The 26068-nt window shown below is 36.9% G+C and overlaps 1 protein-coding gene across 5 annotated transcripts in view; it reads right to left on the bottom strand.

Annotated features, from left to right (window-relative positions):
- Nucleotides 1-26068, bottom strand: part of MGAT5 (alpha-1,6-mannosylglycoprotein 6-beta-N-acetylglucosaminyltransferase) — a 113722-nt gene that overhangs the window by 48901 nt on the left and 38753 nt on the right. For all 5 annotated transcript variants that reach the window (XM_052674851.1, XM_052674850.1, XM_052674852.1 and 2 more), the window contains 4 exons: nt 22022-22410; nt 16920-17087; nt 7803-7879; nt 6474-6563 (listed from right to left, as the gene is read on the bottom strand). In XM_052674851.1, coding sequence (XP_052530811.1) covers nt 6474-6563; nt 7803-7879; nt 16920-17087; nt 22022-22259 — 573 coding nt within the window. In that variant the 5' untranslated portion in view covers nt 22260-22410. The remainder of the gene's footprint in view (nt 1-6473; nt 6564-7802; nt 7880-16919; nt 17088-22021; nt 22411-26068) is intronic.

Here is a 26068-nt window from a genome sequence, read left to right on the forward strand (position 1 = left end):
TCCTTAGAAATGTCATGAAACAGAAGAGAAGTCAAGACTGCAGTGCCCAGCTACACAATAGACTAAGAAACTTGAATATACTTGTAATAACCTGGCAACTGTCTGCAGTGTGGCCAGTTTGGGCACCTTCCACTTTGAATGAGTGCACTGCCAGAAGCTCTCCCACAATTGCAGAAAGCTCTTTAGTGTTCAAAGAGTAAGAGTTTAACAAAGCAGAAGATGAAGGACACTCTCTAGACAACTGGCATAGTCTTAATCTGGGATTCCTCTGCATGACAGGTGCAGCCCATCGAAAGGGTAACAAAACCCAGTTTCTTTGCATTTCAGATGAGTGGTTATTGCTCAACATCACTGAATCTGTGGTGAAGCACTGCTATGAAGTATCTCACGTCAATTCCAGAGCAGGAAATAAACAGTGCTGCAACAGTGAAGGACAGTTCATCTTTGAATTTATCAGATGGCACGCAGAGCGCTCAGCGTTCACTTAGGAAAGCCATTTATGAATCTGAGCTTCCCATCAGGAAGCTGACTTTCCCCACTCTTCCAGAAGCTGTAATATCTCTGTTCTGTCAGCATTTACTCAGTGCTAGGAAATCATTTTGACGATGGGAAAAAAAAATCTGTAGTACAAGCACACTGCTTGTTTGTTCAGAGAAACTGAGAAGTGAACACAGGTAACATAGGATGTTTTTTTCCATAGGCAAACCCAAATGGGCTCTTATCTAACTTCAGTACTGTATGCTTAGTTTTATTCCTCTCTTACATTGGCATCTAAAGCATCTCCCAGCAAGACAGAGGAATGCTAATTCCTTTGTAAAAAGTGCACAACATAGAAAAGATAACAGCCCCAATCTCTGAAATCCAGGCCAGTATGCTACTAGATGACTCAGAAACAAAGTATTGAACATCAGCATCTCTATTTCTTAGGGAGACATGTCAGATACGGAAGAAGTTCAGGTTTCTGAAGCTTTACATTTCAGACAAGGCTTTTTGTCCCTTCCTTCCCCCCTCCCCCCCAATATATTGGTGTAGTTCATGGATGTCCAACCTTTTGGCTTGCCTGGGCCATGCTGAATGAAGAGAAATTGTCAAGGGCAACAAAAACAAAAGACTAGTGGGTTGGACATATATGGTGTCTAGTATTTAAGACAGTTGGTTTACTGTTAGGGCCTTAATATTTAAAATATTAAAATAAATATTAAAATATTAAATATTAAAATAATAATAAAAATGTTTAAAAATATTTAAAATATTTAAATAAACAGGAGGCAAATTAACTTTTTAGTGATAAGACAAAGGAAGATAGTTATAGGACAAAGTAGAATGGTTTTAAACCGAAGGAGGGAAGATTTAGTCAGGGGGAAGTTTTTCCACTGAGAGGATGGTGAGCTGCTGAAACAGGTTGCCCAGAGAGGTTGTGTATGACTCATCTCTGGAAGTGTTCAAGGCCAAGTTGGAGAGGGCCCTGGGCAATCTAGTCTAGAACTTCATCTAGAGGATGGCAACTCTGCCTGTGACGGGGAGGCTGGAACCTGATGATCTTTCTAGATCCCTTTGATCCAAGCCATCTGTGATTTTATGTTATGTTGCATTGAAGAAATGCAAAACATTGTTAACTCACCTAATGATTAGAAACCATGTAATGCATGCAGTAGCAGCTGGAAAATGCATCTAATACATACTAATACGTCTTCAGAATACAGTTTGCATTCTGGGAACAAATCTACATTCAAAATCACCTTCAGTTTGGATTTTTCTGCCTCATCCGTCCCACAGCAAAAGTAGCAATGTAAAGAACAATACTACTGTAAAATAAATAAACAAGGCAAAACAAACCTAAACCACTTGCATTCTGTTTCTTTGAAGTCTGAAGAACTAAAATAAGACTTCTCTCAAGTGGCACAGTAGGAACTGTGCAAAAGCTACAGAAGTTCAAAGACTGGTCACTGAAGCAACTTTAGCCTTTTGAAGTGTTGAATTCACTTTGAAGAGGAAGACCAAACATTGCACTTGTACCTGAAAGGTGAGTTGGAGATCCAAAGCCTGGGATTTTCATGAAACCTTCATGAATTCATGCCCAGCTCCAGCATGCAAGTCTCTCAGAAATTAACAGAACAAAAACAGAGGGAGCTCCCCTGAGCTGTGGAACCTGGCACCACAGCTGCTCAGCAGCAGTCCCACCCATGTGGCAGGCAGTCCTCTCAGATATTTTTAAAAGTTTTATGCTTCACTGCAAAATATCAGATTGAAGAATAATTTTTTACTGTCTAGAAATTTGTTTTTTCACATTCCTCCCCTGAAGCAATGTCATCCATTAAATGCAACTGTGAAAACATAAAGTGTAACTGTGCCAATGGCAGAGTAGCGTTAAACAATTGTTTAACTATTATAATAGTTATATATAGTTACATGTATAACTACTATAACTAAATGGTAATTTTAAGAGGAAATAATTCTTCTCAGTGAGTAAGTTTGTATCATAGTTAAAAGAAAAACAGGTTCCAAGTATTCAGAAACCTGAAGAGTTAGCTTACCTTCAAATTTCACCAGTTTTAATCCCTTCCCTTTATCATTCCAGAAAATACAAGTCTGGTTTCAGAAAATACAAATCTGGTTTCAGAAAATACAAGTCTGGTTTTGCTATTCAGAACATTCGTATCTCCTCTGATCTTTCAGAGGCTACAGAGCGCTGCACATCCTCCACCAGGAGTGATCTGGTGCCTCCAGCAAAGCAGTAAGCAAGAAGTTCAAAATCCTTGCTGCATTATTTGTGAGTCTGTCCAGAACAACTTTAAGTAAAAAAAACTAAACCTGAATGCCCTATCTTCCACGCTTTGCCAGTCTGCTCAAGCAGCTAAGGCACAAGCAGAAAAATGGAGAAAAGCTGTTAAACTAGCTGTCAATTACATGTACTGCTGCAGGACAAAAAGCAAACAAGAACCACTAGCACTTGTGCAAGCTCTGTGGAAAAGAAAGCTAGTTCTATTTTACAGATATACATAGTGATAACATAACCAGGGCATACAAGAGTTACTCAAAGATTTGAGTTCTACTCCTAACTTTGTTTCTAAGACTTGACAAGTTACTTTGTCTCTCTGTTTCTGATCTGCACTACAAAACAAAATTTAGTATTTTGTGCTCTTTTGTTTACAGTTTTGAAATTGACTTACAACAGAGTGATGAGTTTAATATCTTAAGTGAGTTATTTCAGTAGAAAAAGCAGATCTCAGAAGAGTACAGAAAGGTATACATGCTTGTCGTAATGAATTTGTAGATAGGATCACAAGAGCAAAAGTAGGCACACGTAATCTGATGCGTACGCTGCCCTTTCAAACAGAGGATGTGTACACAGCCATCTTATTCCTAGCCTGCTACCTTAACGAGAAAAATCCTAACATGAAAATCCTGCTAGAGCCACAATGCATTTTAATATTTTAAATGAGCAGTTTTGACTTGAGAGCTCTGTAGACACATTTATCATTCAGCTGTACAATCACACTATGAACTGTCAACTCCTCATCTCTGTCCATTTTGACAAATTACTCTTGCAGCAGCATTTCCAGTTATCCTTAGTAGCCAACACACCTCATAAATCCACATCATTGTAGTGTTATTAGAATTTCATTTCATGCTTGCATTTGCAAGCATTTAAGCTTTCAAGCTCTGCTGCTGGGCATTAATCATGGAATTAATCATAGGATTAAGAACACCAAATTTAAACTCACGGTTAATAACATGCTCGACCAATATTAGTTGTACATTCTGTCACAGGGACAAAACTTAAATAGATAAATATAAGGTCTTTGTCTGAAGTTTCCAAATAAACACACAGATGAAGGTATTTATTGCATTCTTGTTCCGTTATGAAACAAGAAGTTGCCCAAATTCTACATTTCTTCTTAAAGAAAAATTCACATCCCTACACTCTTGAAAAACCATTTGGCCTCCATAAGCTGATGAAGTCTGTACATTAGAAAAACAATACATCCTTCATAACACCTTGGCTTAAAGTTTATAGAAATACTATGAATCCCCTAAAATATGTTGGCTAGCAGATTAGACAACAAAAATGGACAAAAAAATTCAGAAAGTTCTAGAAGTATAATACCTATAAGAGCACTTGATACAATCTTTGCATTAACTGTGTGCATATTTAGAAAATATTTCAATATAGACTAGCTTATTGCACAGCATTCTAAGAAGCGACACCTAATGAATCCTCTTATTCCATTTACCAACTAGAAGATGTATTTCATTCACCAGCAAGATGAGAATGGCTTCTTCATGCCTCTTCCTGCTAGCTGTGAACTTACAAGCAAAAAAGCCAACGGCTCATAGCATTTCCTAAACGAATAGGTGAACTGCTATTTACTAATACAGTTTTTCATCCAAAAGGTTTAACGTTTAACTAACATACAACATTACCAAGTAATACATTTCCTGAATGCAGAGCTTTAAGTGGTAACTTTTCTCTGCTTCACCAACATCCTGAAAGTTTGATTCAAAGTTTCCCTAAGAGTCTTGAAAAGTTTCAGCTGAACAAAAGAATTTGAATCCAATTTCCACTGTCATAACTGAGTTCATAACAGAACACTGTTAGTGTACTCATCCCTATAGACTTGGAAGTTTATTTCAGGAAGGTACTATGTATTTGGCATACTAACATATGAGTGCAATGGTCCTGATCCAAGATATAAGGTCCTGGCTACGGGAACAGTAACAGCTACTACTTGCAATAAAAATTGAAGAACAAGACTGGGGCAAGAAAGAGTTCACAACTTGCACCATACCTTCAGAACTTTCATTTGTATGTGAAAGAACAAGTGCTTATGTATATAGGAAGATGTCATGTTTCTAACACAGTTACATCATGCTATCTAACATGAAGCTCTATACTAAGCACCCTTTTTGGAAAGCTGAAGCACTTCATTTAGGACTGGAAGAAAACAGCAATGAAAATGATGCACCTGAATGGTGGTTATCTGCATCTGTACAAGCAAAATTGACGTTCTGAAACATAAGAAGCATCAGGATCAACATCTACTCACATTTCACCATGAGGATGAGCTGAAATATCAATTATGAAAAAGACTAACAGCATCAACAGAGTTTTCAAAACTGATGATCAGAGAAGATTGTCACAGAAAATACTGTCACAAGAATATAAAATATTTAATTTGTCATTTAAGAGCATCAGATTCTCACATTCAGTTGACAGGTACCCTCACTTCTAAGATACATCTGCATTAAAAACATGAAGCATCAGCTGGCTGACAGTACACTGCAACTTCATAATACTGATACAAATGCAACTTCACTAAAACATAACCTTTCAGTAGAAACTTAGATCAACTTCAGATGATTATGAAACTGTACATTCCGCTTCTATAATAAAGTAAATAAAACAGTAATCCTGTGACTTCTCTATCCTAGCTTCACAGCCCATAAATTAACACAAAGTGCTAGCACTGGAGTGAGTCAAATTTGCAGGTAAAGGCAGCATTTTTTATTCCTTTCGATAGGTGTTTAGATATGCATAACTACTACTTCTGCTTAAAGCAATGCCTTGAGAAGTTCAGCTGCCATTAAATGAGTAACCAAACAGAATCTGCTTTCACTACAACCGAGTTACTTAAACAAAAGACTTACTGTTGTAATCTCAGATACAGAATTTAAGAACTCAACCTATTTCCACCCAAATCCTGCAGTAGCTACACAATTAAAGCAATTTCACAGTTCTACAACCACATTAGTTCTCCAACTTGTCTACAGGTAGAAATTCACCATGTATCTATACTATTACCCAGAACCACTGCTGTAAGTTAGCAAAATTTTACTAATAAGAAGGAAAGGGTCAAGTGACTAAATACACCTGATTATTTCTGGCACATACACCACAAGCTGGTAACTGAGCCCACAGAAAAACTCAAAATTTCACCTTGGAGAACAAATATTCAGGAAACAGGAAATCCTCGAGAAACAAGCAAACCAAAGTTTAAGGGCAAGCCCCCTACTCAGCTGTGTACCAAACTAGGACAGACATAAAAAATTTTAACCAACATTATTTTCGAGTGAATTTGCAGATAATGACTTTTGGGGGTTATTATTTTCTGTTAATAGCTTCTAACTTGTTTCACTTTCCAAATTTCACATTCCAAACAATTCCCCTAATATTCCTGTCTATTGCTACCTCAGGAGCTACACAGATAAAGCTTCATTCTTCAGTTACACAGGATGTCTAGTGAAAACTCACTCAATAGTTGCTGTTTACACCAATTCAGTTATAAATATTAAGATTCTCCATGTTAGAAACACCTGGAGGATCTAAGAAAAATAGCAACACTTTTAATAATTCTGTTCTAATTGTTTTCTGAAGAAAATCATGATTTGTTTTGAGAAATTGCTTGCAAATAGTTTCCAAAAACTACAGAGGCATCTAATGTTCCCCTTAGATGGACAAAAAAATTACTGACCTCACTGAGGTAAATAAAAAAGGAGCATGTGGACCCATCTACACCATAACTTGCATAACAGGGATCCGATCGCCACATATCTTTCATCCACTGAAACAAAACAAAGATACAGTCTGTTAGGGTTAAGCACCACATAATAACTCTAAATTACACTATTTCACACTGAAGTCAAAAATAACAGAGGAAAGCTGTGAGTCACTATATCCAAACAAACAAAACTGACAAATAACCAAAAGGAAGTTTAGGAATATTTTGCAGCATGCTGCATGTCAGCATTCAACTACACTGGGGAAGTAATTACATACCAAATTTGAATACGGTTTATACAAAGTGATAACCATGCAAACAGAAGCAAATATCAAAAAGAAAATATATTCAAGGATTCACACATGTGGGTGTGGCTGGAGTTGACTCCTATTGCCCTGTTACAGCTGCTCTGGAATGTAACAGGCTGTCTGAATTACAAAGATTGGAATCTGCCTGATTCTGGCAAGAATCTGACATTTCTGAAGCAGCAAATGATTCATTTACAGTCTTATTTTAGCAGCTGAATGATGTATTACATAGCCACTTCACAGCCAGTATGTGAAAATGGACCAGAACACAGGCCAGAGAATCAACAGTTAGAGATTATCTTTAAAAAAAATTAAAAACTGAAACCCTCCCCCCCCTCCCAAAAAAAAAACAAACCAAAAGTGAGTCAAAGAGTTTTTATTTACAGAAAAAAAGGTAACAAAACTCTGCATGGAATTCTCCAGTTGTGTACACCTTCAGTAAAAAAAAAGTAATACTTGATAATTCTATGTGAACATCCAGCAATTTTCCTTTTAGTCCAACTATTAACCACAGTCTCCTTACATTTGTTGAAATGTTTGGGGAAAAAAAAAAAAGGCCAATTTTTGTAAGTTTATTATTTTTCTTTTCCAGTGGATGTATGATGATTTTCCACATTTAGTCTTTCCAACTGCAATACTAGTAAAATGTATGATTTACAGAGAATTAGATGTATATCCTCAAACCAGAATGGAATGATCTTGTTTTATTTACATTTATTTTTAACTATTTTTTTAAAGCTTTCCATCTAAATGAAGTTTTAGGGTGAATTGATAGATGTCATCATCATGAACAAGACAATGGCTTTCTGTTTGGAAATGGAACAACTTCTCTGCTGGGAGCCTAAGTTCTAAGTTTTGTAGTGACGTGTGCTCCTAAACATCATCTTTTTGACTCAACTTTTCTTCCCTTACACCACTGAGTAGTGACTTCTTGCAACAGATATTCAGTTTTTAACAAAATAAATGTAACAAATTAAAAACAGCTCACAGTTACCTTTATTTTCCCTTCACAGTGAGGAAAACCATCCATAGGAGGCAATTCACACTGTTCTTGGGCTCCATTTATGAGATCTAGAGAGAAACAGACCACAACTGAATTTCATTTCACAGTTCTAACAGCCTAATGAATCCCTCCTTTTAAGAATCCACATCCAGACACATCTGAAGAATCCTACTATGTAGCATTTGTTATAACATTAAAACTCAGAAGACAGCTCCTTTACTCATCCTTACTACATTACTACATTATCTGTTTTGAACTACAGTTGGAAACAGAGTAAACATCCTTGTAAGCTATCAGAAGTGTAGGGTTTTCCCAGCATGTGTAGCTCAGTGTGCCCATACTGCCACATAAGCTTACTCCTGCTTTGTTCCCAGGCTTCCACCATCCTTGTTACTGTTAGAGCTTTCTCCTTTGGCTGGAACCAGATGAGAGTATATCTTACGTATTCCATGGAAATTTGGGACCATCTCAAGCAGGTACCAGCAATGCATATTTTCAGATAGATTACAAAGACAACATGAAGCAAATGGAACACTGGGGATGCTTATCAACACATCATGATCTTCCAAATCTAGATACAAGTAATGGGTTGTTTCCAACGTGGAAAAACACACCATTAAGTCTGACATAAATGCTATTTTTGATGGAAAACAGTATTTAAGAAATGACTTAGATTTTTATCCTTAATTAGGGTTTATAGCAATTAAAACGCAAATTACAAAGCCTCTTTCCAGCCAAAGCTTGGAACTTCAAGCCAACAGTTAGAAACACAAGAACTGTCAAATCAGTACAGAACAATACTAGATAAGACAATTCTTCCTCGTAAGCTTTGAGTCACGACATCAATTTCCTTTCCACAGACACTGAGGTGTTTCGAACCTAACTTAATTCTTACTGACAGGGAATTATTTAGCATCCCCCTAACACATTAGTACATTGAAAGTCAATGGATTGACAAACTGAAAACAAGAGTGTGAGCACATTATAAATCTATGAGCTCACAGATGCTTTTTAATGCAGCGCTCTATTAAGTGAGGTCCTGAGACACTCAATACATCATTGCAAATCCATCCTGATGTTCAGACAGCCACCATGTGTTCACTTCACAAATGTCTGCAGCTGTTTAAAGATTAACAGCTCTGCATCAGAGATTGCTGGTGCACAGCAGGTGAAACTGAACTTGTGAACAACTATGAGTTATTTCAGTGCAAAGTCTGGCACGTTCACATGACTGACTTGGCAGATCTAAGCTAAGCCACCTGATCTTGCACCAGAAAAGGTATTTCTCCTTCGTTGCTGTGCATGAGTAAAGAGAGATTGGGTAAAGTCACACGCCTCTGACGTTACGCTATTTGAACATCACTTCACAGGTACAGACCTTCATTGCTCTCACAACTAATCACAACGTCAGGAGTTGTTTGTTTTACTGAAGCTTCATAGCCCCCAAGAGAAAACTATGGCTCAAAGAGCAATCTGCAATAGGAAAATGATTTCTTGTTTGCTTGCTAATCACTCACTAACAGAACAGTAAAAAGCAGGATCACTGAGTGCTACATACATGTTTTGTCCCTTTGCTACACGCACAGCCTTCAAAGGAAGAATTTTATGAGAGGCGTAAGAATTTTTGTGCTGTTCTTTCTATCATACAGTTAGAAAGACTGGAAAAAATTCATAAAGATGCAAGCTTAATAATAGTTACAATTAATAGAAACAAAGACTCAAAAGAATAGTAATTCAATAGTGATTATTGCTTGGTAGGTATTTCATTTGTCATAAGTTTTAAAATAGTTCTGCTAGTTAAAGCAAATAAAAAAGCCACAATAGTACTGAACTTGCAGACTGTGATACCAGCAGCCTATCTTGCCTTCTAAGGACCAACTCTTCATTCTTCAGAGAATACAAACATCTGAAGAATTTAACATGACATAGAAGCTTGTACACTTAGGAATACTGAGGCCCAAACCCTCATTCCTAGACTAGAGCAAAAAAAAAAAAAAAAAAAAAAAAAAGCATATAAAAAAACCCGTGATTAATTCTAGCACACATAATGCCTCAACTCAAAGCGTTCCTGTCAGTTTTCACAAAAGCAGAATTCTCCTTAGTATCAAAAGGACAGAGTAATCATCTCTCTTTTTTCCGCTTTTGATCAATCAATAAACATATTGTTCTTACTTCAATTCACGTAATCTTCTTTTTGCTTCTATGTCTGTCCAGAAATCTGGCATTTAAGGTTAGAAGCAACACTGCAGTTAAAGGCTTTTTTGTTTGTGCAAGATCTCCCTTCCCTTCTCCTCTAATTAACACATTCTGAATTTAACTCATATTTTCCTCTCCAGCTGGTAAGAGAGAGAATTTGCAGTGTGAGCTGAACGAGCTATCAATGCATTCAAAGAAATCAACGAAAGGTTACAATAATTTTAAATGCAGAGCACAAAATGCTTCCTACTAACATTTTAGAATCTTCAGTAGCAAAAGCATTGGTATGATTTAGAGAAAAATCGCTTTCCTACTGCTAGTCCATCCTCACACCAGCTGTGCTGCTGTGTTCCATTAACACAACTGAAATCGATGCAATGTTAGGAAATTTCAAGTAGCAGTCAAGTGGTTAATCAAAATGCAGCCCAGGGGACCACTAACAGCCCCTTTCAGCATTACTAATACAGCTTAGCACTGCAGTGGAAAATAGTCATGTGTGGTCCTCTGCACGGTCATTACACTGTGCTGTAATGGTGAGGCTTGAAAACACACAATTCTCCTTAGCTCCATGTGCTGTTGGATTTGCAGGAAGCAAACTGACAGAAAAGTGGGAAAAGCTGCTTGCTATTATATGCTGTGTGAAAAAAGAATACAATGGATAAGGCACAATAAATATGAGTCTCAGCAAAGCATTACCTCAAGAAAGCTATAATCTTGGCTATAAGAATCAGTGCAGCCCACATCCTATTACATCCGGTACATCATGATGTTTTGTGAGGACTAGTTTGGTTTTCAATGCAGCACCATGGATAATATTGTACCTGCTATTTTAACTGAAGAAAAGCCCTCTGTGGTGCTCTTAAGAGGACAGCATTGGAAATTCAGAACAAGCAGCAATACTTGGGCTTTTTTTTTTTTTTTTTTTTTTTTTTAAAGTTTGTCTCTGCAAGCACAGAACTATGGGATAAGGTAGAGTTGCAGACAGTTAAACAAACCTCTCCTGTGCATAACAAAGTTCACTGGAAAGAGCCATAGAAACAAATCAACTCGTGAAGTTATCCGATTCTTCCTTCCCACCTAGCAGCCTTCAGCACGTCACCTCAAAGCACGCAGGATGAAGTGCATGAAAACACAAAGACAAACATTCTTTTCACCATAGTAACATTAAATAAAAATGCCTGTTTTCAGCATTGCTGAAACTGACTTGTCAGTCTGCCTTGCTACATGTTCACAAAGGTGCCAGATATCTGACAGGCATCCATGCCATCATCTCTTAGATGACAAATACTGAAGTCTGCAGCCAAATTAGTCTTAACATCTTTAAAGTTGCTAAAGAGAATTCAACAGCCTATACATCAGAACATGTTCATGCATAAGCTAGAAATGCTCTGGAAGCTATGAATAGATACAGTGAAAATATTCTCCTTTTTTGAGTAGTGCAACAGCTCTCCAAGAACCAACCATGTTCAAAGGGGAAGTAGGGGGAATTTGACATTAACTTTCATCTGCTATTTTTATGGGATCAAAGACATACTTAAGATCTTCCTAAGTCATATTTTTCAGTGCAAAAGAGCACTTTGTAAACAACCAGACGGGCACAGCTTTCAGTGCTATTATACCATCTAAGATAGTGACAATTACAAAAAACATTTGTTTTTACTGAACATGCACAGAAGTACAGCAAGGACAATGGTCGCAGAGTACCTTCACCCTTACTTCAAGTCAATAGCTTTATTTCAAAAAATGTTTTGTAGCATGCATATTCATTATTAATACCATTATTGTTTAGCAGCACTCTAAAGAATGAGGAATTGTATCTGTTTCCTTAAATTAGACTCAGCTATCTGAAGTACAGAGCAAGGGTTCACAGCTAACAACAAAACCTACATCACACAAAACTCACATACTGCTTATCAGAAAAAAATCCCATGAAGAAAACAGGGCAGACTCTTTGATTATTTTTGTGCACGGAGATTGTCTTCCGTGATAAAATATGCTTAGTGGAATTCTATCCTACAAAGCCATCAAGCTGAATGACAGTTTATCATAGAAAAGCCCTAATGTTAAAAACCAAACTGCCTAAAAGAAGTTGATCTTCTGCCTGTCACATAGATCCAACCACTCAGCTGCAACAGAAGCTGCGCTGTGGACAAGCTCTGCTTGAAAGTGCAGTGATTTCACATTCATCCATTTCTATTTTATCACCTTAGAAACAGTAATTTAAGATTTACCTAGCTTGTTATTATTGGCAGTGTCTCAAGGCTTCCTGTTTAAATTTGAGAAAAACTCTTATCTGCTATGCATCTATGTTTAGATTGGTACCTGCTTATGTAAACAAGAAAATATTATTTGTCTCAAAACCAGAGAAGATGGCTACCAAATCTCTCTAAAGCTTTTGTCCAAATTTTTTTGAATGAAAGTAGAGGAGATAGAAAGAAAAAAAGATTTCATTGCATCTGTCAGTGACCGGCTGAAGTCTTGTAAACATCTCTGTTAACATTTTACTCTTCCATAAATCTGAGATTCTGAAAAAGCAGTTGAAAATTGTCAGGGTCAAATCAACAAGCTTGCTTGACATTTTTGAGGAAGGAAGAAGAACAAGGAAAGCACGCTTGTAATTTTACACAAGGACCTAAGAAGGGGGAAAAAAAGGAATACAAACTCCTACACAATCTGCTACACAGCTTTGCTTTTTAACATCATCCATGCAGAGATCAGCTCACATCATCCTCAAGTAGAGATCCCATGCTCAACTCCTTTTGGATTAGGATTAAAAATATTTGAGACAGAAAGAGCTCCTGCTTCATTATCCTCTCGCTCAAACCAAAAGAAAAAAGAAACTAGTTTGCTCCTAGAATCATAGTATCACTCAGGTTGGAAGAGCCCACTAACATCATTTAAGTCCAATCATCAAACCTGACTTCTCAACGAAAGATTCTACAAAATTAAGAGGAAGAAACCAGATGTAGCAACACACGACTAATAATAATCCTAAACAAAATACAGATGTGAGTAGTCAGGACATTCTACATGTAAGCGAACAATATAAGTTGTCTAAAAATCCAAAGGGGAAGAGAGAGATTCTGGTCTCTGAATTTAGTGAACTGAAGAATGAATCAAACATAAGCTTGAATTTACCTACTTCAGAGGGAGCCAAGCTACAGACCTTGCTAAATCCTCAACATTTCCTCCCACTGTTACCACCTTTTTATCATGAAGAAGTATAATCCAGATGGATTTTCCTCAGATCATTTAACACGCCAAGAACTTCACACATCACTATGAAGTGATATCTTCTGCTGCAGATTTCACCACTGCTGTCTCAATTCTACAGCACATTTGACAGCCAGAGGTGGAACAATGAAAAAAAGCAAAACAAAAACAATAGAACACAACTACATTTCTGTATGCCTTGCCAAGAGCACAACTGATAAGAGACTTTCAGAAAGTGATGAAATGCTAATTCCACATGGCCCCTAGATTTTAAACCCTCAGTGCTATTCCTAAGTTGTTTGTACATCTGCCCCAAAGTACAGTTATAAATATTGTTCAAAGCATACATTTTACTTATGTTAAATAATGTCCAAATAGCAGCCTATCTTGGGTTTAAGCATGATAATGAGACTGCTGTACTAAAACTCATGGGCTCTGTGCCAAGTAATATCTATCACATAAATTTAGGTTCCTGTGGTCAAAGCATGGGCTAAAGGACTTGATCAAAACTGTTTTAGGAAGCCACAAACAATTCTATTGGGCTGCTGTTACAAGAGATCAAGAGCCTCCAAGGGTGCTGCTAGGCAGATTTAATTCAGGTTCTGGTTATATTACTAATCCTAAAATAAAGATAGATAAGTATTCAAAACTGCATTCTTTTTCCTTCATTGACAGGCTCCTTCACAGAAAGCATTGCTCAATCTGTTATGAGGTAACGATAATTTTATGATGCAATTTATTATTTTTTGCATAATACACCAAGTTGTAAGTCCTCCCAGTTAAACAACCATCTGGACCCCTGGACTCTGTGGCTCACATTATCTTACATTAGATACACAGGCTACATTGTTTGTTGAACACTGGTTTAATATATTTTACATTGAATCTTTGTTGTCAAGATTCTGGATGTTTTACCTCTTCCTAAACAAATTCACCTACTTCATCATTTTCATACTCATACTATCACTTACTTTCCAAGAAAACCTAAGGAAGAAGCTGATAAAAGCTCAATATGACCTTCAGTTGCCCTTCAAATAACCTCATACAGCAGTTCCAGTTGTTTTAAAAGTAGCTACAAAAAGCAGCAAGATTGTGTATTAGGTCTCTCCTCATTTATATGATTCAGATGACCTTTCTTGTCTGTTTCTTCATATTTGAGGTTGTAAGGTCTGTGTACGCCTTTATTAACCCTGTCATAGAAGAGTTACAGGCACTTGCTGCCCACTAACAAACACTGCAGAGCTGTTCAGGCACCTGCTGGGACCATTCAACATCTGGATATGTATACCCACAAAAGAATATTAGAAAAGCACATAGAAAATTTGTAGGGCTTTTTTTTTTTTCCCCCCACTAGAAAGATAACAGATTCAACATTAAGAGAACGTGGTAACTTCAGCTTACACGTAGTGCATTACAAGCAACCCTGCAAGTTTCTCAGTTACACATAAGAACTTTCCTGGACCAACAGATATCTTACAGTCAACGGGTGTATGGGCAAAATTAAATATCCTCTGATCTCAGCTCTTTGAGAAGCACTGCAGCGGGTTTAAACAAGATGATTTTTCAACTACTTTTTCAGTAACTGCAACTGGCAACTATTTCTCAAAACACATCCTCTCCAGCACTGTGTGGACTACTCGCATACTCAAACACAAAATTTGCATCTAGGCTGAAAAACAGGAGGAAGACAAACATACATTTTAATACGATGAATGGAATTCTATTTCTGTACTGCCATTCTGGTTGTCTGTATGGACATTGTGGAAAATTAAAAAAAAAAAAAGAATTCCAATGTGGTCCAATTGGCAGTGCCTTAATCTGCCTTAATACACGGAGTTGTGCAATCCATAAATCTGAGTCATAGCTACATTCTTGTCATGTTTATTACAGTCTGATAAAATCAACTAAAAAAAAAAACAACAACCCAGACTAATTCTAGTTACTGGACTCAGAAACTAAACTAGAATACTTCCATTCTCATGCTCCTCTGCCCAGCATTTAAAAACTTACAATTGTGCTTACAATTGTTTTCTCAATTTCAGGCATATACCTAAAAAAAAAAAAAAAAAATACCACTTGAGGACAGGCTTTGGAAGGAGAAATGCCCACTAATCATTTTTCTGTTCCTCCCAGCTTGCAGATAAAAAAAAGTCTTTTTTATTTTCTAAATTAATGAATGCGTTAGCAATACGTAAGATCAGCAATTGCAACATTTATTTACTAAGTTTATTTTTGGAATTCCATGCAGTAGCTATGTAACTTCTAGAGTTTGTTACTTTCAGGAAACGACTGTGAAGACAGAAGTAGAAACAAAATTTTCACTTCCATTTGGAAGTGCCTCCACCTTTTGCTTCAAGTGGACAAATACAAGCACTTTAACTAGCAAATACACAAGGATAAGCCATCAGTGCTACCCATCCTGGAGACACCTGAACAGTGACATCATCCAAACAGGCACCAGAACAATATATAATCAAAACTTAAGTAGCTGTCTCTTAAAAGTTTTTCTGCTCTTGCTATTCACTACAGATACTTCAGACATTTCAAACTTAGGGCATCAAAAGTCAAAACTTAAAACTCTAAAAAGGCAAATAGTGCTCTCTGCCACAGACCAAGCCCCAGGCAACAAAAAGCTACATAGATACAGAAGTCTGAGAACTTCTACCAAGCTTCTTAAAATTTGCTTGTCAGTATCAAAACTGTGATAGTTATCGACTACAATAACAACCAAATTCATTTGTCCTAAGCACTGATTAAATGTGTTTTCTGGTCAGACAAAAATCATGGTTCTTTGCTTACAAATGAGGAAGCAATAACAAGAGTTTACTTCTATCACTTCTCTACAAACCTACTGAAATAACAGCATCAAATCTCTCTGTTGTCAAACTATAAAAGGTAAAATTAAAAATGACCTTGGATGATTATTTATAATTTTGAATCTATAGCAATATTATACTAGCTTGCATTCTGACGATTAAGACGTAGTGGTGTATCCCTTGTACTAGCAGCATGGTTTACTCTGACAGCACTCTACAAGTGCAAAATTTCTTCACTTTCTAATCTGTCTTCAGCCTAATGAAGACTGAAAACTTGGGAAAAAATAGTTACTGCAAGGTAAACAGTAGTATAAAATGAATGCAAAGGGCTTGCTAAATTCCTATAAGCGTACTTCTATATTATTTGGCAAATGAGACAGAGAAAACCTCTCTCACTGAGAGACAGTAGGTGCTGAATATCCTAGTACGAACAGAATAGGATAGAGAAGTGAACATTTAGGTCTGCTGGCATGCTTTAATCATGTCATCATTTCACAACCACTCTCCCTGACGTCCTGACAATGGCACTTCCCTACCAAAGCTTACATCTACTCCATTTTACAATATCTGAACACAGTCCCTCAAGATTAGTATTTATTTTGCTAGGAAAGCCAAGCGCAGGCAAGACTTATGTTGGTCTGACTTCTAACATACAATCACTTTAAACTATGAAATATTTACTATTAATAAAGTAGACTATCCCTGTCTGGCAGAAAACATTATTTTCTGCAAGTTACCACAGAAAGTCTTCTCTGAGCTTGTAAAAGATCAGTGCTATTGAGTGTAATTGATTTGGCTTAGACTTTTGTAAGACATTTCAAATACTCGCAACTGAAAAAACACACAGCATAGAGACAGAAAATACAGATTTTGCTATACCCACCTGCTACATTAAGCTTTTCGACTGCTCCTAAGCTGGGAGCTGGAGTGGTAGTATTGTTGGTAGAGTTTGCTCCTGTTCCATTAAGTACAAGATTTTCCACTTTAGACTCCAGTTTCCCAATACGCTGCAAGATATTATCCAGCAAGACTGCAAGTGTTTTCTTCAAATCTACAAATGAAAAGTTAGACTGCTTAATAACGAATGCAAGCTATCAAAAATAGATATGAGATTGAGACTGGAATGTACACACACACACACACACACGCACTTGATCAGTGCACTATTGCTCCCTATTTTGCTTGGCCTTAGATACAAGCTTTCCATGATGTGTAACTGGTCTTTCTATGTACTTTATAAAGCACAGTACAACTCACAGATGTATCCTACATTCAAGGAGAAATATGAATATAAGTGGGATAAAAACAGGAAAATCAGAAAAAAAAAAACATGTTTTCTGATAGTTCAAGTAATAATAAGTTACTTAAACAGCAATGAACATCTGCATTTTACTTATAAGCACCCATCATCTGCCTTCAGGTGTCATTCTGGAGCTCTATATAAACATCTTCACTTTACCTAGAGACACACCATACCCTCTCTGATTGGAATGTCCTAAGAAAAACAAAAGAACTTGACTCTACTGCAAAAGCACATCCCAAATCATTCAGTTTTTGCAAAACTGCCCATCCAACCTACAAAAATCAGCTGGACATTTCAAATTAAGCATCAAGTAGAAAGGAAAAAAGAGAAATGAAGGACAAAGCACTTTCATTTAAAAGTTTAATTTAAAATTAGATTTGACTGAGATACTGGACCTGGAAGTCTTTGCTGTATTACCCAACTATTTCAATAACAAGACCCAAATCCATAATAAAGAGCTCTTAGAGGAACAGAATCCAACATTCTGTCAGATTCTCAGTCAGTTGGAAAATAAATTTCCATTTCCAAAAGAAGGGAAAGCTTTGAATCAGTACAGAAACCTCCTGCCTCTCTTCCACCACTACCAGCTTTTACACTGGCAGAGCGTTGAAATGTACAAAACACCATAAAATCACTTGTTTCTTAAGTCCGTGACCGTGTCTACTTATCTGTTTGATCAGATGTAGCATTTCCATTTGCAAGGAAACCAACAAAGGGTATTTGGAGTTTGCCTATCATATAACAACCCCAAAAGTGTTTCATGATTTTTTTTTCTTTTCTATTTTTTTTTTTTTTCCACTTCAGTTTTCTCAAGGTAACGCAAACACTTGGGTAAGCTAAAAGAATTACAGGCAAGAGGAAAAAAAACAGACCACTATCATGTTAAATGTTTATAATTCAAGTGGCAATCAACCAAATAAGATGAAAGTATTGTTCTTTGTTCACTTACCCTTGTCTCAGGATTAAGGAATTTGGTATGATGAATTTACATTATTTTCCCACATAATTACATATATATGTATATGTATAATACCCCTTCTGCTTTCCACAAATTCAGAATCAGATAACTTTCTGATCTGTAAAAGAAAATTCCTCCATACACTTGCAGAGATTAATCTGTCCCAACATCAGCTGTTGTTTTGCCATTCTTTGTACTTTTTCTTAGGAGCAGCTCAAATCTTATGCAAATGTGAGAGTAAATAAAGGAAGGCCGTTACACTTGGAAAGCTCATGTTTATTTTCTCCTAATATAAAGAAGTGCTTTTTATTCAGCGAAGCCATAAAGATTTTTTTTTTTGTAATTGTGTTTTCTTTAGTCTGCTGAAGACTGGAATCTTATGTGCTAATAACATGGACTGTCTTGATATAATTTTAAATATTGACATGGTGCAACACAGTGAAGGACAAAAGAAGCATTTATGAAAATGTGATGTTTCGCAGTGGGAATGCAGAACACACTTAGTGGTAAGTCTGCAGAAGGAAAGAGTGGAACAGGGATTTAGCACCAACAAAAACATGGAATAGAGGAAGCAAATCCAGGAACAATGGTAGAGTGGAATATTCAGAAAAAAAAAAAAAAAAAGAGGAAGAAACATAGTACACAAAGGCATACACAAAGAATCAAGAGAAAAACAGCTAACACTGTAAACTTTTCACAGTAATACCAAAACATTGATATAAGACGCTTCTTGTCAGAACAAAAAAGCAGTGGGAGGCCAATTTGAGAAAGAGATGGCCAAAGCAGAGATTCAAACTAATTTTTGCGAAGCAACCACTTACTACTATAAAAATCCAATACTTAGTGCATATTTGAAGTAGAACTTTTTTAAAGAATGTGTTTGATCCACTGATCTGACAGGCCAATATAAAGTAGAAAGAAAAGAGAGACAGCAAAGAAGCTGCGTGATCCAAATTGACGAATGACTACACAACCTTTGAGTGGGTAAGAGCAGCCAAAGCAAGCAAACTTAGTGCTTACTCTTGAAAACAGGAATATGACTGTGCTCACTAATAGCAATCAGAGGATAAGATTGAAAGAAATAAAAGGCTAAAAATCAAGAGCATATCCTGCGCACTCAGACCTAGCCAGGGCTCTTCTGGTTGGCAATCCTGTGTGAGGCTGGGGGAGACAGAGGGAGTCTTGAAACCAGGTGATCTTTGAGGTCCTCTCTAGCCCAAGTCATTCTGCGACTCTGTAAGAGCAGTTGTCATAGAATAACAAAGCAGCTTCTACCCATTACCATGAGACAGTAATGTGTCTATTCCTAAACAACTAATCTGATAATTTGCTATCACAAATCATCTGGTGTGCCAAGGAGTGACTAACTGGCTGTACTACTCAATTTAATACAATATTATATAATCCAGTGCCATCCACTCATCATAACATTTTTCCCACTGCATTTTTACACGACTTTACATCCTTAAAAAAAAAAAGTTTAATTTGAAAAACCTTGTCTAAACTCATCTTAAAACTAAACTAAATTCTTTTTCATTCAAAGACCTTGAAATTTCCATGCAAAATTTAGCTTTAACTTACAAAAATTTTACGGAGTTATTCCACGCACCTTCAAATGCCTTTAACTTCAAGTTTTTTCAAGTTCCTGGGGAACTTGACCATTGCTTGGCAGCAATTCAATTTGTTCCACAGCAGAATTTAGAACAGGAAATAAAAGTCATAGGCCAAAAACTGCAGGGAGAATTCAGATTAAGGATATCCTGTACACTCAGGCCTAGCCAGGGCTCAGATTAATGCAGTTACCCTTCAACTTCAAGAGAAAGATAAAGTTTTTTTGTTTTTTTTTTTTTTTTCTTCATCAATCATCTTTACAAGATAACGGAACACTGATAATTGTTAAATAGCAGATAGACAATTCACCAGCTGTTCAAGAGATGCTCCTTTCTCTCTACTCAGCAATAGTGAAGCCACATCTGGAGTGCTCCCCAGCAGAGCACCAGCAAGTGATCAGTGGACAGGAGCATCTCTCCCATGAGGAGAAGCTGAGAGAACTGGGAAGACTGTTCACCCTAAAGAAGCAAAGGATCAGGAAGACTTTATCACAGTGTACAAATAACTGAGGCAGGTTGCAAAGATGACAGAGAAAGCTATTTTCAGAGGCGTCCAGGGCCAGGATAAGAGGCAATGTGCACAAACTGGAACACAGAAGGTTTCATCCAAGCATCAGCGAGCACTTCTGTGCTGTGTGCACTGACACAGGTAGCCCAAATAGGTTGTGCAGCCTCCTCCTTGGAGATCTTCAAAAGCCACCCGGATGCAGTCCTAGATATCCCACTCCAGATGCTGGGGCAGAGGTTGGAGAAGATGGGTCCAGAGATCCCTGCCAATCTCAAACATTCTGCAAGTCTGTGGAAGCCTTAAAGGACCTCTACTTGCTTGGAAGGCTTCAGTCCAAATATTTATCTAGAGCCACTCTATTTAGCTTGCACTGCTCCGTAAAATTACAATACTAGTATAGTTCAAAGTGCAAACATGTCAGTAGAAGTTATTGAAGAACTGAATAATAGGGACTCCCTGTTAAATTTAATCAACAAAGCAATGTAATTGTTAGCTAGGTTACAATGATACTCTCAGCCTTACTGGCAAGGACCTTTTCATAAACTCCAACATTCTCCTGTTCTTTTCAGAGGAAGAAGTGGTAACAGAAATGAGAAGTCATCCAGTACAGTATTTTCATTAATATATTAATGTTAAATTCATTTCAAAGAGAAATGAGTGAAAGAGAAAATGACAGAAAATGGTGCAAATATGATCTGCTGCATCCTAACCATCATTATTTCCTAATCCTACAAAAAACCTGATTTTTGATAGCAGAATATTAAGACAAATTTAAAAGGAAACAGATTTAGATGACTGATTTTTTATTAATTATCCAGATAGTCTAAATGTGCATGGGTAAATAGGAAAGAGAGCTTGAAAATAGCTAAAAAGGTGTATGATGCGATTCTATCAGATTAGAAAGAAACCTCACCTCACATAATATTACATTTTTGTTTTCATATTCTTTTCTAAAAATGCTTCATTCACTTTTACATGCTTTGCTTCATGCATACACACACACGAACTTAAGTGCTATCTTGTATGAAATGGACAACAGGAAGTCCTACAGACTGCCAGACACAGCACTGAAATTCATGAAAAGAGCGTTCTCTTCTTCAAGGTAAACATATTACACTTAAGCTTAAATTTAACCTTAGGACACACACATAAGCTTAAATGTCAGGGAAATCGACTGGACATAAATGTGCAATGGAAAAGAGAAGATAAACAGAGCAGGTCTCCACTTCATCAGCAAAACAAGATATTCTTGTACAAGGATTCTGGCAACTCTGACACGCCAACTGAAAAGTCTCCTAAGGTTCTTTCTAACAGCAAAACCACACATTTTTTAAAATCAAGTTCTAAAACGTAACTTGAGGCATAAAATATATGGCTACTAGACAGATGTAGGGAGCAAAAAAACAGATAATTTCATTTCCAAGTGACTGAAAATTTAAATTTTGTCCCGTTTCATAACTCACAAGAAAAAAATGTTCTTCTCCATCTGTGCAGAAAACCTGCAGTATGAAGTACTGTCAGTTGAGCAGCGTTACAAAGTATAATGTTTGGACATCTTAGAAAAGCCCTTGATCAGATTATCATGTAATCTAGAACACATACTTACCGTATGCTGTCACTGTTCCAACATAAGGTCCATCAACCACATTTTTATTTTCTTCAGCTAATGCTTTGATGTATCTTTTGCTGAGATCCAAAATTTGTTCACGCAGGACTGAACTGCTTTCGTGCTGTGTTTGCTGCTGAATAGTGAAATGCAGAAGCATCATTCCCCAAATAAAACCAAAAGTCACCAGAAAAAAGCCAAGTTTCTGAGAGGACAGCTTCCATGGAGAGAATGCCATGATTCCCAACAGCTTCTCACAGTTACTACAAAGGTTCCTAAAGCACAAAGCCAAAGAGTAAGTTCATGGTCCAAGTATATGCAGATCACAGAGCAGGACTCAGTCTTATTCCGACTCCTTAGTCAACATATGTCTGTATTTCAGCTCCATCCTGTTGCAAGAGGAAAGAAAAGTAGCAAAGTTAACACAAAATATTAGAAATTTTTATGAGCTACTGTAAGTCTTCGTCATAACTAGTACTAAAAGATGTTGACAATATGCTTTTTTCCAACTGTTTGATTTGTATGCATCAATATTGTGCTGAGTTACTCAGAGCACAAACAAACAAAGAAAAGCACTGGAAACAGAACAAAGAAAAAGCGATGTGCCTGAGCAGGTGTAGAACACCTCTCAATATGTGGATCAAGTTCAATGCTTGAAGCTGTTTCCAATCTAAATTTCAAGACAAGGTTGCTTCAACGTATTTTTATTTTTCCTGTGTGTACACAAAACTTCATGATGTTGCCAATGCAGCAATTTAAGACGATTCCTAATGTAATTCAGTTCTCAGAAAACAAGTAATTTTAGCTGGCAATGACACTGTTAGGAGATCCTGGCAAGAGCTATGGCATATGGCTAGATAGATGATCAGGAAATCAGACTCCCTCAGGGGTAAAGAGCAAGAAAAAGAAAAAAAGAAATCTACATTATTTAAACCAATACACTCTCCTGGCTTACACAGCAAGTAGTCAGAAGGCTGGAATAATCTCTTCTTGCTCTTGTGTGGCCTCTGCCATGCATCGTTACTCCTTATTCATAAAATGTAATCCAATGAGTCTGCACTTTTCAGCTAAATTCAAAACACGTATTACTTCTGAATGCTACAACACATCTTTTGTATCTAAAATTAATATTCTCAGTGCTTTTCCCACACTGAGGAAAAAAAGTTGGCCAGCTGCCTTCAAGAGAAACAGTAGGACCATCTTCTCACTGTAAACTCAAAGATAAAACCTAGCATAACGTATTCAAAGGCTCAGTGATGAGGGCCGGAGGCAGGGTCTTTAGCATAAAACCCTACAACAGAAGAAAGGTAATTCAAAGGTAATTAAGTGTAACCTATCGTGTTAAAACACAGATTTGGTAAAATGTGATCCTTTTAACTTCATAATGCTCCCAGACAGGATTAGAAAATATAATGTTCTCTTCCATTCTGCACATGCACAGATAATGCAGATGTTGCTTTGTTTTAATAGGATAATTACACAGATGCCTGCTGGCAGTACTCTGGTAAAATTCCCTTTAGATCTTCCCCTTTCAGTTCAACCAACAGCTCTGCAGTAGGACAGAAATGCCTTTGGACTACTCAACTTCCAACACAACTTGTGGGTGCACGTAGCATTACAGATTACTACTGATTGCCAAAATAATTGCGTTAGGCAGAAAACTAAAAGCAGAACAGAAAGTAATTGTAGCATACATTTATGCTGCTAAAAGAACAATCTGTAGCCATCTGTTGCTCAGGAAGAATGGCAAAGAAAAATTGAGACATCACTGAAAAACATTACAAGAGATTAAAACTGCTTTCCATAAACGTAAGTCAATTTCCCAAGACAACACAAACTTCACTTGTTGCAATTCACTTCACTATAGTCTAGGGACACTCTTGGGCTGACTGTAAAGTAGAACATTATCATTTTACTAAAAACTGAATGCTGCAACATCTTTTTTGCTTGCAATATCTGATGTGGAAAAAAAAAAAAAGATGGATGATTAAAACATTGCAATTTCAAAAAGAAATCTGAAATATCCAACATAATTCCATCAGTGACTTGGTTTCATGAAAGAACTGACAGCATAACTCCATAACAGTAGGACCTGTAGTTAAAACACTCAGTATTTCTTATCCCCCATTATCAATTTTACATGAAGATGAAGACACTGAACAAGAAAGTAAACCTACCAGCAGACATGTGCTAACAAGTTTTTTGTAATTAATTTAGGAGAAACCACAGTAAATACTAAAAACAGCAATTCAAAAAATGCAAGTATCATTTTTTATCTGGCGTGCATCTAACCTTATAAGCATTCTCTACATAAATAAAGCTGTTAACTGTCCTATTCTGTTCATCAACAAACAGGAAAAGAATCTTAAATACGTTGAAGAAAAAAAAAAAAAAAAAAAAAAAGAAAGAAGGTAGTCAGGAAATATTGAAGTTTTTCCATGAGAAAGAATCAAGATACTCTGGCAAAGGGAAGAATGGCCCCCACTACTTTGAGTCATAAAAAAGAAATCAGCTCTTATGGAATCATATCTGCATGTGCCTCTGAAGTGTAGCAGACTTCTTTCTTTTTAGTTTTTAAAGCTCTGGAAAGAGGTGGCCTCACTCTAAGATAACTCTTGAAACAATTCCAGCACCTCTCCCAATATGTCCTAGTTGTTCAGTTTTATGTGAAAGTGGTAGGAAGGTGATTCATCCTGATTTTCTGACAACACCTAATGTATCAAAACTAAAGTCAAGTGAGAAAAACAAGATGAAGATAAAAAGATATACAAGACAAAAAAACCCCACACTTTAATAAAAGACCAGTTTTGTTTTGTTCTTCCTTAAATTCAACTCCAACCATTCAAAATCTCATCATAACCAAATCAGCACACATTTTTTCCTTGTTTCAGATACATTTTATTTTCTCTTTTAAACAGATGAGTTCCACCCATTGCAATAAACATAACTCAAAATAGAACTGCCACTGCCCATAACACTCATAGTTAGCACATTTCTTTGGAACAAAGGGCTAACATTACACCCATTCTACACAGGTATAAGAGTTTCAATTATCTTAGTATTTTTAGTATTTCAGTTTCATTAAAGCACTTTTGTGGTCTATACTTAATAAGCCACTGTTTGACAGCTGGACAATTTATCAGTTAGAGAGGATAATACTACCATGCCACATTACCATCATCATAACCCCAAACTCCTCATATGCTATTTAGGATATCAGGAAACTAATACCAAAGTGACCCTGTGTATTGGAGATGCAAACCACACATTTCTCAGCATTCTCAGCCTTAGTGTTACAGGTGAGCTTGTTTTGTTTGTTTGAAAGCTTAAAATACAGTACAAACTGTTAATTATCATGTGAACAGATTCTGATGTTCATCTACAGTACAGCTAGAAGAGATTAAGTAAAATCTCTCTAGTATGTACCTATAGAAAGATTAAAGCTCTCTTGTCCAATCTACGGCTATGTAAGGAATGAAGTCAAAGTAAGCCTGGAACTGCACTATCCTCAGCTAAGATTCTAGGGGAAATTCCACACTGTTCATCAACATCTCCACAGCTATAAAACCTTCATTATTCGTAGCCAAAGCAGTAGCATAAAAGTAGCAGCAGATAAGCATTATTATTAATTTGTTATGAGCTCAAACATGAGCATAGTCATATTGCATGACTAGTAAACAGTGTATAAGCATTTCTGTACCAAGTGGCTCAGTGAAAATAGCACTGCTGCTGTGAGGAATAGACCTCAGGCCTTCCACCAACCGTGAGGCTGAAATGGCCACCTGACAGCCACCCCTTAACAGCATCACAGGGCCCAGGGCTAGGAAGCACCCACAGACACAAAGGTCTCGCCATCACAGGATGCAGCTCCCAGTGCTCCACACAGCATCAGCTCTGCGGTGCTGCGTGCTCATCTACCTACATAGAGATTGTTACAAATTGAGTGCTTTGAAGATGCAGTGACAGTGATGAGGAACGAGTAAGAGATAAATAACAGCAATATGTATCGTTAACAAGTATCGGTCTAGTGAAGTTCTGTCTTCAACT

Source organism: Tympanuchus pallidicinctus, unplaced genomic scaffold (assembly GCF_026119805.1).
Source record: "Tympanuchus pallidicinctus isolate F22 unplaced genomic scaffold, pur_lepc_1.0 scaffold15, whole genome shotgun sequence".
Lineage (NCBI taxonomy): Eukaryota > Metazoa > Chordata > Aves > Galliformes > Phasianidae > Tympanuchus > Tympanuchus pallidicinctus.